This window comes from Ovis canadensis, chromosome 21 (genome assembly GCF_042477335.2).
Source record: "Ovis canadensis isolate MfBH-ARS-UI-01 breed Bighorn chromosome 21, ARS-UI_OviCan_v2, whole genome shotgun sequence".
NCBI lineage: Eukaryota > Metazoa > Chordata > Mammalia > Artiodactyla > Bovidae > Ovis > Ovis canadensis.
Genome location: NC_091265.1, coordinates 17,193,305 through 17,209,289, shown reverse-complemented (window position 1 = coordinate 17,209,289; position 15,985 = coordinate 17,193,305). Strand labels below are relative to the sequence as shown.

At 41.7% G+C, this 15,985-nt stretch overlaps 1 protein-coding gene across 5 annotated transcripts in view; it reads left to right on the top strand.

The window, feature by feature from the left end:
• DEUP1 (deuterosome assembly protein 1) overlaps positions 1–13,710 on the top strand; it is a 126,996-nt gene extending 113,286 nt beyond the window's left edge. For 3 of the 5 annotated variants that reach the window (XM_069565176.1, XM_069565177.1, XM_069565175.1), the window contains one exon: positions 12,731–13,710. In XM_069565176.1, coding sequence (XP_069421277.1) covers positions 12,731–12,907 — 177 coding nt within the window. In that variant the 3' untranslated portion in view covers positions 12,908–13,710. The remainder of the gene's footprint in view (positions 1–12,730) is intronic. The other 2 variants (XM_069565183.1, XM_069565179.1) reach the window with 2 other exon arrangements.
• Positions 13,711–15,985: the final 2,275 nt, after the last annotated feature.

The window sequence follows — 15,985 nt, the reverse complement described above, 5'->3', positions numbered from 1 at the left end:
CCACACCCTCTCCAGCATTTATTATCTGTAGACTTTTTGTTGATGGCCATTATAACCTGTGTGGGGTAGTACCTCATTGTAGTTTTGATTTGCATTTCTCTAATAATTAGCAATGCAGTCTATGGGGTCACAAAAAGATCTACATGACCTAACAACTAAACAACAACAAATAATTAGCTATATTGAGCATCTCTTCGTGTGCTTGTGACCATCTGTATGTCTTCTTTGGAGAAAAGTCTATCTAGGGCTTCTACTCGTTTTTTGCTTTGATTTTTTGTTTGTTTTGTCATTGAGCTGTATAAGTAGTTTGGATATTTTAGAAATTAGGGCTTTGTTGGTCACATTGCTTGCAAATATCTTCCCCCATTGTGTAGGTTGTATTTCCATTTTCTTCATTGTTTCCTTTCCTGAGAAAGCTTTTAAGGTTTATTAGGTCCCACTTATTTATTTTTTCTTTTGTTCCATTGCTTTAGGAGATATATCCAAAAAGATATTGTTGCAATTTATGTCATAGAGTATTCTGCCTATGTTTTCCTATAGGAGTTTTATAGTATCTGGTTTTACATTTAGATCTTTAAACCATTTTTAATTTTTGTATATAGTGATAGAGAATCTTCTAATTTCAGTCTTTTACCTATAGCTGTCTAGTTTTCCTAGCACCATGAAGAGGCTATCTTTTATCCATTGTATGTTATTGCCTCCTTTGTCATAGATTAACTGATCATAAATGTATGGACTTATTTCTGGGCTTTCTATCGTTCCATTGATTTATGTGTCTGTTTTTGTGCCAGTACCATGCTGCCTTAATTACGGTAGCTTCATAGGGAGTATGATTCCTCCAGCCCCATTCTTCTTTCTCAAGATTGTTTTGGCTATTTGGAGACTTTTGTGTTTCCATGCAAATTTTAAAAATTGTTTGTTCTAGTTATGTCAAAAACACTATTAGTAACTTGATAGGAATTGCACTGAATTGGTAGATTGCCTTGGGTAGTATGGTAATTTTAACAGTGTTCATTCTTCCAATCTAAGAACATGGTATATCTCTCCATCTGTTTGTGTGATCTTCAATTCTTTCATTATTGTCTTATAGTTTTTGGAGTATAGTTCTTTTGCCTCCTTAGGTAGGTTTATTCCTAGGTATTTTATTCTTTTTGATGTGATAGTAAGTATGATTATTTCCTTAATTTTTTCTTATATTTCATTGTTAGTACATAGAAATGCAACAGATTTCTGTATATTAATTTCATATCCTGAAACTTTATGAAATTCATTAATGAGCTCTAGTCTACTGGTAGCATCTGAAGGATTTCCTATGTATAGTGTCATGTCATCTACAAACAGTGACAGTTTTACTTCTTTCCAATTTGGAATCTTTTATTTCTTTTCTTTTCTTTTTTTTTTTTTTTTGTCTCATTGCTGTGGCTAGGACTTCTAAAACCATGTTGCATAAATGTGACAAGAGTGAACGTCCTTGTCTTGTTCCTGATCTTGCAGGGAATGCTTCCAGCTTCTCAGCATTTAGTATGATGTTAGCGGGGGGGTTGTCGTGTATGCCCCTTATGACATTGAGGTTTCTTTCACTTTCTGGAGAGTTTTTATCATAGATGTATGTTGAATTTTATCAAAAGCTCCTTCTGCATCTATTGGGATGATCATATGGTTTTTATTCTTCAATTTGTTAATGTGGTAAATCACATTGATTGATTTGAATGTATTGAAAAATTCTTGTATCCTTGGTATGAATCTTACTTGATGGTGGAATATTGTTGGAGTTGGTTTGCTAGTGTTTTGTTGAGGATTTTTGCATATAAGTTAATCAGTGATTGATATTGGCCTGTAGTTTTGTTTTTTTCTGTGGTATCTTTGTCTGGTTTTGGTATCAGGGTGATGGTGGCCTCATAGAATGAGTTCAGAAGTGTTCCTTCCTCTGTAATTTTTTGGAACAGTTTCAGAAGGATAGGTCTTAACTCTTCCCTAAATGTTTGGTAGAATTTACCGGTGAAGCCATTTGGTCCTGGACTTTGATTTATTGGAAGCTTTAAAATTACTGATTTAATTTCAGTACTTGTAATTGGTCTATTTGTGTCTTCTGTTTCTTCCTCATTCAGTCTTGAGAGATGGTAACTTTCTAAGAATTTTTTCTAGGTTTTCCATTTTATTGGCATATAATTGCTTGTTAATAGTCTCTTACAGTTCTTTGTATTTTTGTGGTATTGTTTGTATCTTTTTCTTTTTCATTTCTAAGAGTTGGGCTCTTTCTTTTTTTCTGTTGATGAGTCTGGCTATAAAGTTTATTAATTATATCTTTTCGAAGAACCAGATTTTATCTTCATTGATCTTTTCTGTTGTTTTTTAGCCTCTATTTCATTTAATTCTGCTCTGATCTTGGTGATTTCTTTCCTTATACTAACTTTTACTTTGTTCTTCTTTCTCTAGTTGCTTTTGGTGTAAGGTTGAGTTGCTTATTTCTGGGGTAAGGTTGTATTGCTGTAAAAGTCCCTGTTAGAACTGTTTTTGCTGCATCCCATAAGTTTTTGGATTGTCACGTTTGCATTTTCATTTGTCTCTAGTATTTTTTGATTTCCTCTGATTTCTTCAGTGGTTGTTGAATAGCCTATTGTTTAGCCTCTACATTTTTGTGTTTGTTGCAAATTTTTTCTTATAGTTATTTCTAGTCTTATAGTGTTGTGATCAGAAAAGATGCATGACATGATTTCAGTTTTCTTAAATTTATCAAGCTTGTTTTTCAGCCTAGCATGTGATCTGTCCTGGAGAATGTTCCATGTGCACTTCAAGAGAATCTGTATTCTGCTGCTTTTGGAAGGAATGTCCAAAAATATCAGTTGAGGTCATGTGGTCTAATGTGGTATGTAAGACCTGTGTTTATTGATTTTATGTATGGACAATTTGTCCATTGAGGTAAGTGGGGTGTTAAAGTGCCCCACTATTATTGTCAGTTCAGTTGAGTCCAGTCGCTCAGTCGTGTCTGACTCTTTGCAACCCCATGAACTGCAGCACACCAGGCCTCCCTGTCCATCACCAACTCCCGGAGTCCTCCCAAACCCATGTCCATTGAGTCGGTGATGCCATCCAACTACCTCACCCTCTGTTGTCCCTTTCTCCTCCTGCCCTCAATCTTTCCCAGCATCAGGGCCTTTTCAAATGAGTCACCTCTTCGCATCAGGTGGCCAAAGTATTGGAGTTTCACCTTCAGCATCAGTCCTTCCAACGAATACCCAGGACTGATCTCCTTTAGGATGGACTGGTTGGATCTCCTTGCAGTCCAAGGCACTCTCAAGAGTCTTCTCCAATGCCACAGTTCAAAAGCGTCAATTCTTTGGTGCTCAGCTTATGTTACAGTCCAACTCTCACATCCATACATGACTGCTGGAAAAATCTTAGCCTTGACTAGATGGACCTTTGTTGGCAAAGTAATGGCTCTGCTTTTCAATATGCTATCTAGGTTGGTCATAACTTTCCTTCCAAGGAGTAAGCGTCTTTTAATTTCATGGCTGCAATCACCATCTGCAGTGATTTTGAAGCCCAAAAAAATAAAGTCAGCCACTGTTTCCACTGTTTCCCCATCTATTTCCCATGAAGTGATGGGACCGGATGCCTTGATCTTAGTTTTCTGAATGTTGAGCTTTAAGCCATTTTTTCACTCTCCTCTTTCACTTTCATCAAGAGGCTCTTTAGTTCTTCTTCACGTTCTGCCATAAGGGTGGTGTCATCTGCATATCTGAGGTTATTGATATTTCTCCCAGCAGTCTTGATTCCAGCTTGTGCTTCTTCCAGCCCAGCATTTCTCATGATGTACTCTGCATATACGTTAAATAAGGAGGCTGACAATATATAGCCTTGACATACTCCTTTTCCTATTTGGAACCAGTCTGTTGTTCCATGTCCAGTTCTAACTGTTGCTTCCTGACATGCATATAGGTTTCTTAAGAGGCAGGTCAGGTGGCCTGGTATTCCCACCTCTTTCAGAATTTTCCAGAGTTTGTTGTGATCTGCATAGTGCCAGGCTTTGGCATAGTCAATAAAGCAGAAATAGATGTTTTTCTGGAACTCTCTTGCTTTTTCAGTGATTCAGCAGATGTTGGCAATTTGATCTCTGGTTCCTCTGCCTTTTCTAAAACCAGCTTGAACATCTGGAAGTTCACGTATTGCTGAGGCCTGGCGTGGAGAATTTTGAGCAGTAGTTTGAGCATTCTTTGGCATTGCCTTTCTTTGGGATTGGAATGAAAACTGACCTTTTCCAGTCCTGTGGCCACTGCTGAGTTTTCCAAATTTGCTGACATATTAAATATAGCGCTTTCACGTCATCATCTTTCAGGATTTGAAATAGCTCAACTGGAATTCCATCACCTCCACTAGCTTTGTTTGTAGTGATGCTTCATAAGGCCCATTTGACTTCACATTCCAGGATGTCTGGCTCTAGGTGAGTGTGAGTTATCACACCATCATAATTATCTGGGTTGTGAAGATCTTTTTTGTACAGTCCTTCTGTGTATTCTGGCCACCTCTTCTTAATCTCTTCTGCTTCTGTTAGGTCCATACCATTTCTGTCCTTTATCAAGCCCATCTTTGCATGAAATGTTCCCTTGGTATCTCTAATTTTCTTGAAGAGATCTCTAGTCTTTCCCATTCTATTGTTTTCCTCTATTTCTTTGCACTGATCACTGAGGAAGGCTTTCTTATCTCTCCTTGCTATTCTTTGGAACTCTGCATTCAAATGGGTATATCTTTCCTTTTCTCCTTTGCTTTTCATTTCCCTTCTTTTCACAGCGATTTGTAAGGCCTCCTCAAATAGCCATTTTGCTTTTTCACATTTTTTTGGGGGGGGATGGTCTTGATTCCTGTCTCTGTACAATGTCACGAACCTCCATCCATAGTTCTCAGGCACTCTGTCTATCATATCTAGTCCCTTAAATCTATTTCTCATTTCCACTGTATAGTTATAACGGATTTGATTTAGGTCATACATGAATGGTCTAGTGGTTTTCCCTACTTTCTTCAATTTAAGTCTGAATCTGACAATAAGGAGTTCATGATCTGAGCCACAGTCAGCTCCCCGTCTTGTTTATGCTGACTGTATAGAGCTTCTCTATCTTTGGCTGCAAAGAATATAATCAATATGATTTCAGTGTTGCCCATCTGGTGATGTCCATGTGTAGAGTCTGCTTTTGTGTTGTTGGAAGATTGTATTACTGTCAATTTCTCCTTTTATGTCTGTTGGCATCTGCCTTATATATTGAGATGCTTCTATGTTGGGTGCATATGTATTAACAGTTGTTATATCTTCTTCTTTGATTGATCCTTTAATCATTATGTAGCATCCTTTGCCTCTTGTAACAGTCTTTATTTTAAAGTCTATTTTGTCTGATATAAGTATTGCAAGTCTGGCTTTCTTTTGAGTTCCTTTTGCATAGCATCTTTTTCCATCCCCCCCACTTTTAGTTTGTATGTGTCTCCAGATCTGAAATGGGTCTCTTATAGGCAGCAATATGCCAGTCTTTTGATCTTGGATCTTTCGATCCATTCAGATAGTCTGTGTGTTTTGGTTGGAGCATTTAGTTCATTTATATTTAAGGTGATTATTAATATGTGTGTACTCAATGCCATTTTGTTAGTTGTTTTGGATTTGTTTTTGTAGGTCTTTTATTTCCTTTATTTTTTGTGATTTGATCACTATCTTTACTGTTATGACCAGATTCCTTTTTCTTTTTTGTGTGTATTAGCGTAGATTTTTCATTTGTAGTTACAATGAGGTTTTAGTATAGCAGTCTATATGTATATATATAGTTATATATATACATATATATATAGCAGTCCTTACATATAGTTATGTATAAATGTTTTAAGTTGCTAATCTCTAATTTGAAACACATTTAAAATGCCTTGCATTTGTACTCTCCTTCCCTCACAGTTACCATATTTTAATATCATTTTTATATCTAATTGTTCTGTGTATCTCTTAACTGTTTATTGTAGAAATATATGATTTTACTACTTTTGTCCTTTAACCTCCCTACTAGGTTTGTGTGTAGATGATTTCCTACCTTTATTTTATGTTTTCCTTTACTAGACAGATTTTTCCTCCCATAATTTTCTTGTTTCTAGTTGTGGCCTTTTTCGCCTAAAGAAGTTCCTTTAATATTTGTAAAGCTGCTTTGGTGGTGCTGAATTCTCTTAGCCTCTGTTTGTCTACAGAGTTTTTTATCTCTCCATCAAATCTGAATGAGAGCCTTGCTGGGCAGAATGTTCTTGGTTGTAGGCTTTTCCCTTTCATCACTTTAAATATATCTTGCCACTCCCTTCTGAACTGCAGAGTTTCTGCTGCAAAAATCAGCTCATAACCTTTTGGCAATTCCCTTGCATTTTATTTCTTGCTTTTCCCTTACTAATTTTAGTGTTCTCTCTTTAATTTTTTCATTTTGATTACTGTGTGTCTTAGTGTGTTGCTCTGTGGGTTAATCCTGTTTGGGAGTCTCTGTACTTCCTGGACATGGATAGCTATTTCCTTTCCCAGGTTTGGGAGGTTTTCAGCTATTATCTCCAGATATCTTCTTGGGTCCCTTTTGTCTCTTCTCCTCCTGGGACTTCTTTAATGCAAATATTAGTGTACTTGATATTGTCCCAGAAGTCTGTTAAACTGTCCTCATTTCTTTTAATTCTGTTTTCTGTTCAACAGCAGTGATTTCCATTACTCTGTCTTCTAGCTCAGTGATCCATTCTTTTGAATCATTTTTATTCTGTTATTGATTGCTTGTAGTGTATTTTTTCATTTGAGTTGTTGTATTACTCATCTCTGCTTGGTTGTTACTTATAGTTTCTAACTCTTAATTTCTAATTTCTCACTCTGTGCATCCATGCTTCTCCAGAGCTCTTTGAGCATCTTTATGATCATTACTCTGAACTCTTTCTTGGGTAGATTGCCTATCTCCACATCACTTAGCTCTTCTTATAAAGATGTATCTTATTCCTTCATTTGGAATGTACTTCTCCGCCAGCTCATTTTGTCTAAGTTGCTATTTGTATTTTTATGCATACAGCAGATCAGTTAACATTGCTTGACCTTGGAGAAGGCGTCGTATTGCCCCGAGCAGTGCACTCCCCTGTTGTCACCCAAGCTAGAGGTTCCCCCTAAGAGGGCTGCTTGGGTCCAGCAGGGTGTGTGGGTGTCCAGGAAGCTTGGTCTGTCCCTAGTCTGGTTGGTTGCCAGACCCTGTCTTGTGCAGACTTTGCTGGCTGCTGTTCAGTGGGGCATGGTCATGAAGTGCCTGGTTATGGAATCCTACGGAGGCTGGGGCTAGTGCCGGCTCACCGGTGGGCAGGATCAGGGTCCCAAAGACTAAGGCTTTTGCCCACTCACTGGCAGGTTAAGCCAGATCCTGGCGTTAGTGCCCGCCTACTGTCAGGCAGACCTGGTTCCTGGAGTCTGGATGAAGGGCCCAGGGATCCCAGAGCTCATTTCAGATCATTATCGGGGAGGCAGTTCATGATACCGTTGAGTATGGGGACTAAGGTGTCTGGAGGTTGTGTTAGCCTGCTAGTGGTCAGGGCCAGGGCCAGCTAGTCTCAAGAAGGTCTGGCGTGCCTTACAAGATTATAGTTTTCTTGCTTCTGGTGTCTGCTCCCTGGTGGATGAGGCTGATCTAGAGGTTTGTGCAGGCTCTCTAAAAAGAGAGGCTGATGCCTGCCCACTGGTAGGTAGAGCTGTGTCTTGGCCCTCTGGTGGTCCAGGCCCTGTCTAGGTATATCCACAGGTGGCTGTGTGCCCTTTAGTCTTTAGGAAGCTTTTCTGCTGATGGGTAGGGCTGTGTTTCCCCCCGGTTAGTTATTTTGCCTGAAGTGTCCCAGCACTGTCACATGCAGGCTGTTAGGTGGGGTCAGGTCTTGGCGCTAATGATCCAAGATGCCAGCTGCCAAGAGCATTCGTGCAGTTGAATATTCCCCAATATGTCTGACACTGGTGTCTTTGTCCCCAGGGTGAGCTGCAGCCATTCCCTGCCTCTCCAGGAGACTCTCCAAGGCCACCAGGTAGATCTGCCCCAGTTCAGTTCAGTTCAGTCACTCAGTCGTGTCCGACTCTTTGTGACCCCATGAATCGCAGCACGCCAGGCCTCCCTGTCCATCACCAAATCCCAGAGTTCATTCAGATTCATGTCCATCAAGTCAGTGATGCCATCCCGCCATCTCATCCTCGGTTGTCCCCTTCTCCTCCTGCCTGCAATCCCTCCTAGCATCAGAGTCTTTTCCAATGAGTCAACTCTTCCCATGAGGTAGCCAAAGTACTGGAGTTTCAGCTTTAGCATCATTCCTTCCAAAGAAACCCCAGGGTTGATCTCTTTCAGAATGGACTGGTTGGATCTCCTTGCAGTCCAAGGCATCTCAAGCGTATTCTCCAACACCACAGTTCAAAAGCATCAATTCTTCAGCGCTCAGCTTTCTTCACAGTCCAACTCTCACATCCATACATGACTACTGGAAAAACCATAGCCTTGACTAGGTGGGCCTTAGTCGGCAAACTAATGTCTCTGCTTTTCAATATGCTATCTAGGTTGGTCATAACTTTTCTTCCAAGGAGTAAGCATCTTTTAATTTCATGGCTGCAGTCACCAACTGCAGTGATTTTGGAGCCCAAAAAACTAAAGTCTGACACTGTTTCCGCTGTTTCCCCATCTATTTCCCATGAAGTGATGGGACCAGATGCCATGATCTTCGTTTTCTGAATGTTGAGCTTTAAGCCAACTTTTTCACTCTCCTCTTTTACTTTCATCAAGAGGCTTTTTAGTTCCTCTTCGCTTTCTGCCGTAAGGGTGGTGTCATCTGCATATCTGAGGTTATTGATATTTCTCCTGGCAATCTTGATTCCAGCTTGTGTTTCTTCCAGTCCAGCATTTCTCATGGTGTACTCTGCATATATGAGTTAAATAAGCAGGCTGACAATATACAGCCTTGACGTACTCCTTTTCCTATTTGGAACCAGTCCGTTGTTCCATGTCCAGTTCTAACTGTTGCTTCCTGACCTGCATACAGATTTCTCAAGAGGCAGGTCAGGTGGTTTGGTATTCCCATCTCTTTCAGAATTTTCCAAAGTTTGTTGTGATCTGCATAGTGCCAGGCTTTGGCATAGTCAATAAAGCAGAAATAGATGTTTTTCTGGACCTCTCTTGCTTTTTCCATGATCCAGCAGATGTTGGCAATTTGATCTCTGGTTCCTCTGCCTTTTCTAAAACCAGCTTGAACATCAGGAAGTTAGGCTCCTATCAAATTACTGCTCTTGCCTTGGGTCCTCGTATACATGAGATTTTGTGTGAGCCCTTTAAGAGTGAAGTCTTTTTCCCCTAGTCCTGTGGGGCTCCTGCAATTAAGCTCTGATGGCCTTCAAAGCCAAATGCTCTGGAGGCTCCTCTTCCCAGTGCTGTAACCTGTGCTGGGGAGCTTGGTGTGGCGCTCAGGACTCTGCTGTGGGAGAACCTCTGCAGTTTAATTATTCTCCCATGTGTGAGCCGCCTCCCTAGGGGGGTGTGAGACTTCACCATATCATGGATCCACTCTTCCTACTTGTCTTATTGTGGTTCCTTCTTCTGTCGTTCATTGTAGATCTTTCCTGATAGATTCCAGTCTTTTTCTATGATAGTTGCTCTGCAGACAGTTGTGATTCTGATATGCCTGTGAGAGGAGGTGAGCTCAGGGCCTGTCTACTCCACCATCTTCCCCGCTGGTGTTTTGTATCCCCATGTCAATCAGTCACTGCCCCTGAGAAGAGGGGGGATTGCAACTTCCCACGTGAGGCAAGAGGCTCCAGTTCAGCCACGGGCAGATCTTCAGAGAAGGGGCCACCTGTGAGCTGTTAGCAGCCAAAACCCAGGGCAGCTGGGAGATAGATGTGCAGCCTGGTGATGGGGTCTGGGTAGACATGGGCAGCATCCATTATGGTCCCCTGCTTGAACCACTCAGATCCATGTTCCCTTCACATTGTTCATTCCATTCAGGCCTAGCTTCTCCAAGATTCTGACTGGTCATAATTTCCGGGAAAACTTACAGGAGGAGGGTCAGTGGAAGAACCTGTAGCCCTTGATGCCATCTCTAGGACTTAACTGACACTCATAGTCTCCTCACCCTCTATAGATTCCCTTCCCCCTCAACCTACACTCCTGTTGGTCCAGATGGCTGGCCTTGTGGGGTAAGCCCCTGGTTCCTGTGCCCTTAGCAGGATGTGGTTTGGCACCTATACTTAAAACTAGGCATGAAAGCACTGAAAGAGCCCCTCCATGGATTACCTGAGTCCCAGACGTAGTCTTCACTGCCCCCGTGTAGTGACAGTCTCAGCCCTGATGATGCTCGGGGTCAGGTGCCTCTGCCGGTATCACACCTCTTTTCTGTGCCTCCAACCTGTCAGCATGAAGAGTCCTGTGACTAGATGCTGCCAAAGCTTTAAGTTTGGGAGACTCCACGGTCTCACTTGGTGAGAGGCTTTCCTTCTCTGACACCAAAGATCTGTAGACCAACAGAGCCTAAAGACAGAGAGAGAAGGTACAAATTCTCCAAGAGAGTGAACAGAAGCCGTGAACATGAAGCCGTTCCTACGTCCTCCCTCCTGTTCCCAGATCACTGTTACAAACGCAGTAGCCTGTGACAGCCATTGGTTTAAAGTCCACACCATGTCCTGAAGAATGGCTGCCATGCTCATAGGATATGGTTGACACGCTAACGCCTCAGCTATGCCTTGAGGAAGCCTATCAGGTTAGCACCCTCTGAAGACAAATATGCCATATGTGGTGGAACCAATGGACACCTGATCATGCCCTCACTGCCATACTTCTCTGCTGTCAAGTAGGTTTGTTTATTATTAGTCAGGATCTCAGGTCAATCAATCAGTTACTCTGTGAGCCCTTGGACAGTGGTGCTGGCCAAGGCCTGCAGGCAGGAGATGCAGACTGTAGGATACACATCAGTTCCATTAAGGATGGCTTATTGCCCTTTGTGCCCTTTCCAAGGATTGAGGGACCACCAAGAGTCTGGTTGATCTCCTTGAGGGATGGTGCTATCTCAAGAACTCAGCTTTGGTCTCTATTGCAAGCAGATCAGACATTCAACAGGAATAGTAGCTAGAAGAACCTGGGTAAAGGGAGACAGTGTTAGTGGACCCATGCATAATTCTATTGGAATAGCCAAATCAGAGGCTAGGTCAAGTCATCCTGTCTGCGTCTTAGATGCTCTGTCTCAACCAGGGCTCATGAGCATGACAGGAACTGTCTTGCAAATAGTATACAATGTTCTGCTGCGGATGGCCTGGCTGAAGGGATTGTAATACAGCTTTCCCTTTGAAACCTGCCAGAGGCTTCACAAAGCGCCTACCACCATTTTTCTCTACCACAACTTCTAGTATGAAATCTGCTAAGTCATTTCACCCAAGTAGCAAGACAGCTTGTGCCCCACTCCCAGCTGACTGCAGAGCCCTTTCTTGCTCTGGGCCCTTCTTAAAAACAAACAAAACAGCCTTCTGTGTCACATAATAAATGATTCAGTTTATTCCTCCCCAGAGTGGAAGATGCTGCCTCCAAAACTTGAAGAGATCTGCCAAGCTTTATGCTTCTTTCATACTGATAAGAAGTACAAGGTACATTAATTTGTCCTTAAAAGATGTCCTGACATGCTCCATATCTCCAGACACCTACAAACAGAGTGTCAAGCCCTGAATTGCTTCTGGGGTTTCCGTCTTAACTCTCTGACGTACCTCTGTCTTTGCAAGCCTTCAGCATGCTGACCGATTCTTGCTCATCATGTCTTAGCATGATGCTTGTGTTACTGTATCTGCATCTTTGGAAAGTGCAGCTGATCCAGGCTCCTCCAGAGTATGTTATGACAGCACTATTAGCATAAAACATCATGCTGGGGCAAGAACGTGGATGTTGTCTGTCCCAGAAGAATGCCAGCTACTTCTGACCTTCCTCCTTACTGAGTATTAAAAAGAATATATTTGCCAGATCAACAGCAGTGTCCCACGCCCCACAGACTGTCATATTCTCTTTGAGTGAAGAAGTGGTACCTGGCCCGGCGGCTGTGCTGGGGCTGCCCCGTGAGCTGGCTGCACGCCACCGTCCTCCGCCCCAGTCCGTACACCCCTGCCAGAGACCAGGCTTGCAGACTGTGTTCCGATCGTGGATTCTTCTTAGGCTTTATAAAAATCCCATTCTTCTAATAAAACAAAAGTTGAAGAAGAGTCTGGGGGTGCTGCAGAACTAAAAACAAAAGTAAAAATTTCCCCAACTTATTTTTTTAATTATCTATCATTGCTCTTTATTCCTCAGTCACACATTTTGTGTGTGTGTGTGTGTAAATAAGCACTAGACAGATCACAGGTAACTAAGCACTTCCACACCACATGAAGGGTGCAACCCGGCATTCATCACTGAGGTGGTCTCAGCTGCAACTAGACAGACAATATTTACCCTTCTACCAAATATCATGCTTTTATCCAGCCTCATCTAGCTAACTGCATGCAGCCATTAGCCCCCTTTTTAAGCCAGTTTTTAAATTTGTTCCTTGAGGACTTCATTAGCAGTAACTACATTACACTGGTGTAGAGAGTTCAGCTTAAGATATATTTTTCATTAAGAGCTGCAGCGTTTGGCAGCTTGTCAGGGGTGACGCATGCCAAGAAACACGAAGCTTGTAAAAGCCCTTGTGTTACTCATCTAACTTTCTCTTCTCTCTTTAGTCTCCCCCAGATACATCCTTCCCGGCTTCTCTGGCCACACAGCATTTCCTTCTGGAGGAGGAGAAGCGAGCAAAAGAACTTGAAAAACTTCTCAATACACATATTGATGAACTGCAAAGACACACAGAATTTACTCTTAATAAATACACCAAGCTAAAACACAGTAGACACATATGAGCTTTTAAACGTTTTTATTTGCTTCCCCCACCCCAGGAAAACAAAGCTCTGGCAAAATATTTACAAAGCTGATTAATGAAACTGAGAAATTTTGTTCTGTTTTCTTGAGTAAATCATTTCTGTAAGGCAGCTAGAAAATAGTAAGTATTTTGTTTGATAAAGCTCTTTGTATTTCTGTATTAACATAATAAATTGTTTAGCTACAAAGTTACCGTAAAATAAACATGACTACTCCAAAAGAGACTTGTTCCCTCCAGTCTAAGGAATTGTTTGGAATTAAATATGCAGCTTTTTCCCACTTTAATGTGTACGGGAACCCATTTCCTCTGTAACAACACATGATGAGGGAAAGGGCTGCACGATATTCTAAGAATGAACACATGAAATGCAGCTCCATTGTAGTAGGTGTGAAAATTCAAGGATTTTTTAAAATGAAAAATATTAAGTATTTTAAACTATGTAAATATCCTAAAATTTCTTTTAGAAAAAACCATAGAGCTTACTGTTTCTCCATTCATCTTTGTAATGTCTTTCTGTTTTAATGCAAAAAGATGTGGCACATTCTGTCTGTATGCTTAAAACATGTGCCAAAGATTAATGCTTCATGTACTAATTACTTCATGGACATAAAATAGAAAGCATCACTGTTACTTTCTCCTTTGTAATACCTCTGTTTTACATATAATAAAGAAATGAGACATTCTTTGGACTTAAAATGCAAATGCCAAGTCTGTATAGAAGAGTGATAGCATGGTAGCGAACAATAAAACTCAAGTTACAAATAAACAAGAGTGATAATCCATTTTTCTTTCTTTAAAAATGACATTTATATAAAGATTATGAAAAATCCCTGTGTCATTATTCCAGGTAAGCCCTACAGCTTTTATAGTGTTATTTTTCTCTTTGAGGAAACTGAATCTCCACATGCGGAGAGATAAGTCACGATGTCCTTTAGATGAGTGTCATTGCCATGGGAAATGAAGAGCCCTGTTCACTTCAGTGACACAGCCATGTGGATTTGTAGAGCTCTTGATATTTGCAAAAAGGCTGCACAGAGAATTATTTATTTCTACCCAGGACAAGCCTGGGAAGTCAGCAAGGCTAGTATCCTTGTTCCTAGGACTCAAGCTGTTAAGTACTTACTAGAATCATGGTGAGTAAGAGAGAAATGCCAGCCTCTGGCTACCGGCTCTGGCTTTTACCACTTTCCAGCATTCCCTCTTGTGAGCAGGCAGGTGGTGAGTAGCACTGTGTCCACGGAAACCACGTTTAGTGACAGAACATCGGTGGGTACAGAGTTTCACATGAGGAAAACAACCCAAGTTATCATTCCTTAAACTACTTAGTGATTTCTATCCTGGACACAAAGGATATTTTTCAGTGTTATCTTTAGAAGATGGGAAACATTATCTTTAGAAGATGCAAGAAAATTTGTGTTTAGGAAAAGAACAGCCCATGGACAAATTCTAAAACCTTTATATCCCTAATGCAAATACAAACAATGCAAAAATTTAAAACATGCTACATCTGAATGCACTTCATTCTCTTCAGGGTTAACACGTGATTGGAAACTGCATGTGGAAACAAAGATCTAGATGACGATTATCTTAAAATCTAACCGAGTCAAGGGGCTTCCAGTGGGGCTCAGTGGTAAAAAATCTGCCTGCAGTGCAGGAGTCTCAGGATTTGATCCCTGGGTTGGAAAGATCCCCTGGAGAAGGAAATGGCAACCTGCTCCAGCATTCTTGCCTGGGAAGCCCCATGGACAGAGGAGCCCACAGTCTAGGGGGTCACAAGAGAGTTGGACACGACTGAGCGCGCGCACACGCACACACACACACACACACACACACACACACACCCCAGAGTCAAGAGAGCGTGAACATCACACACACACACCAGAGTCAAGAGAGCATGAACGTGGACTATGTCCAGGACTGACAGTACACTTGCCTCTCCGGATCATTTTGTCAAGTCCACAAGCAAACTTCTTTCTTTGCCTTTGTTTTTTGTTTGTTTTTTATTGGAGTGCAGTTGCTTTGCAAAGCAAGCTTCTTTTAAATCACTGTTTCAGCTTTCCTCTTCATACTCAGTTTCTTAAAACTGGTTTCAACATTCAAAAGAAATTATAGGCTGAGGCCCAACACATATATGGTTGAGATAAAAAGCAAGCAGCTCTGGTTGAACATTGAAAGGAGAGGAGTGAGGCCTGCCTGCTGCTCCTCCCCTCCTCCTCCCTCTCCCCCTCCTCTTCCCCTCCCCCCTCCCCAGATCCAGGAGGCCACAATTGCCCCAGGTGTTGCTGTGGGAGGGAGTGAACAAAAAGCAGAGGTCCTGTTATTACATCAGCAAAGAGTGGTTATAACCTCTTTTGTACGACACCGACAAAATTCTGTAAAGCAATTATCCTTCAATTAAAAAATAAATTTAAAAACTAAAAAAAGGAAAAGGCTAAGCCAATATTAAAAAAAAAAAAAAGTCTATTTAGCCCATGATTGAGCTACAACATGATGGAGGGAGGAGGAGGAGGGCCACAGGCCGTCTGAGGAAGACTCATCAGGCCATCTAATGCTGGGACTCACCTCCAAAGAGGAGGTGGAACTTGAGTTAACTTTGGCCTGGTAATGATCCAAATATATATTTTTACATCTTAAGTGATTGTGCATACGTGTTCAGTCACATCAGACTCTTTGTGACCCCAGGGACTGTAGCCCGTCAGGCTCCTCTGTCCATGGGATTCTCCAGGCAAGGATACTGGAGTGGGTTGCCATTTCCTTCTCCAGGGGGTCTTTCCGACCCAGGAACCAAACCCATGTCTCCTGCATTGCGGGTGGATTCTTTACCACTGAGCCACCTGGGAAGCCCTTACTTTTAATTATCCAAGAGCAAACTGGTTTGAGAATTGAGCAAATTTGAGGGAGTGAGGGCTTCTGGGAAAACAGATAACACCCATGTTTCCGTTACCATGATAGCCAACTCTGGATCATGTCTGCAACGCTGCTCTGGCTCAGCGGAGGACAGTCCTGAGACGCTGCCGGCCGCTGTGGGAGAGCGTCTCTCGGCACCTCGCTCCCCAAA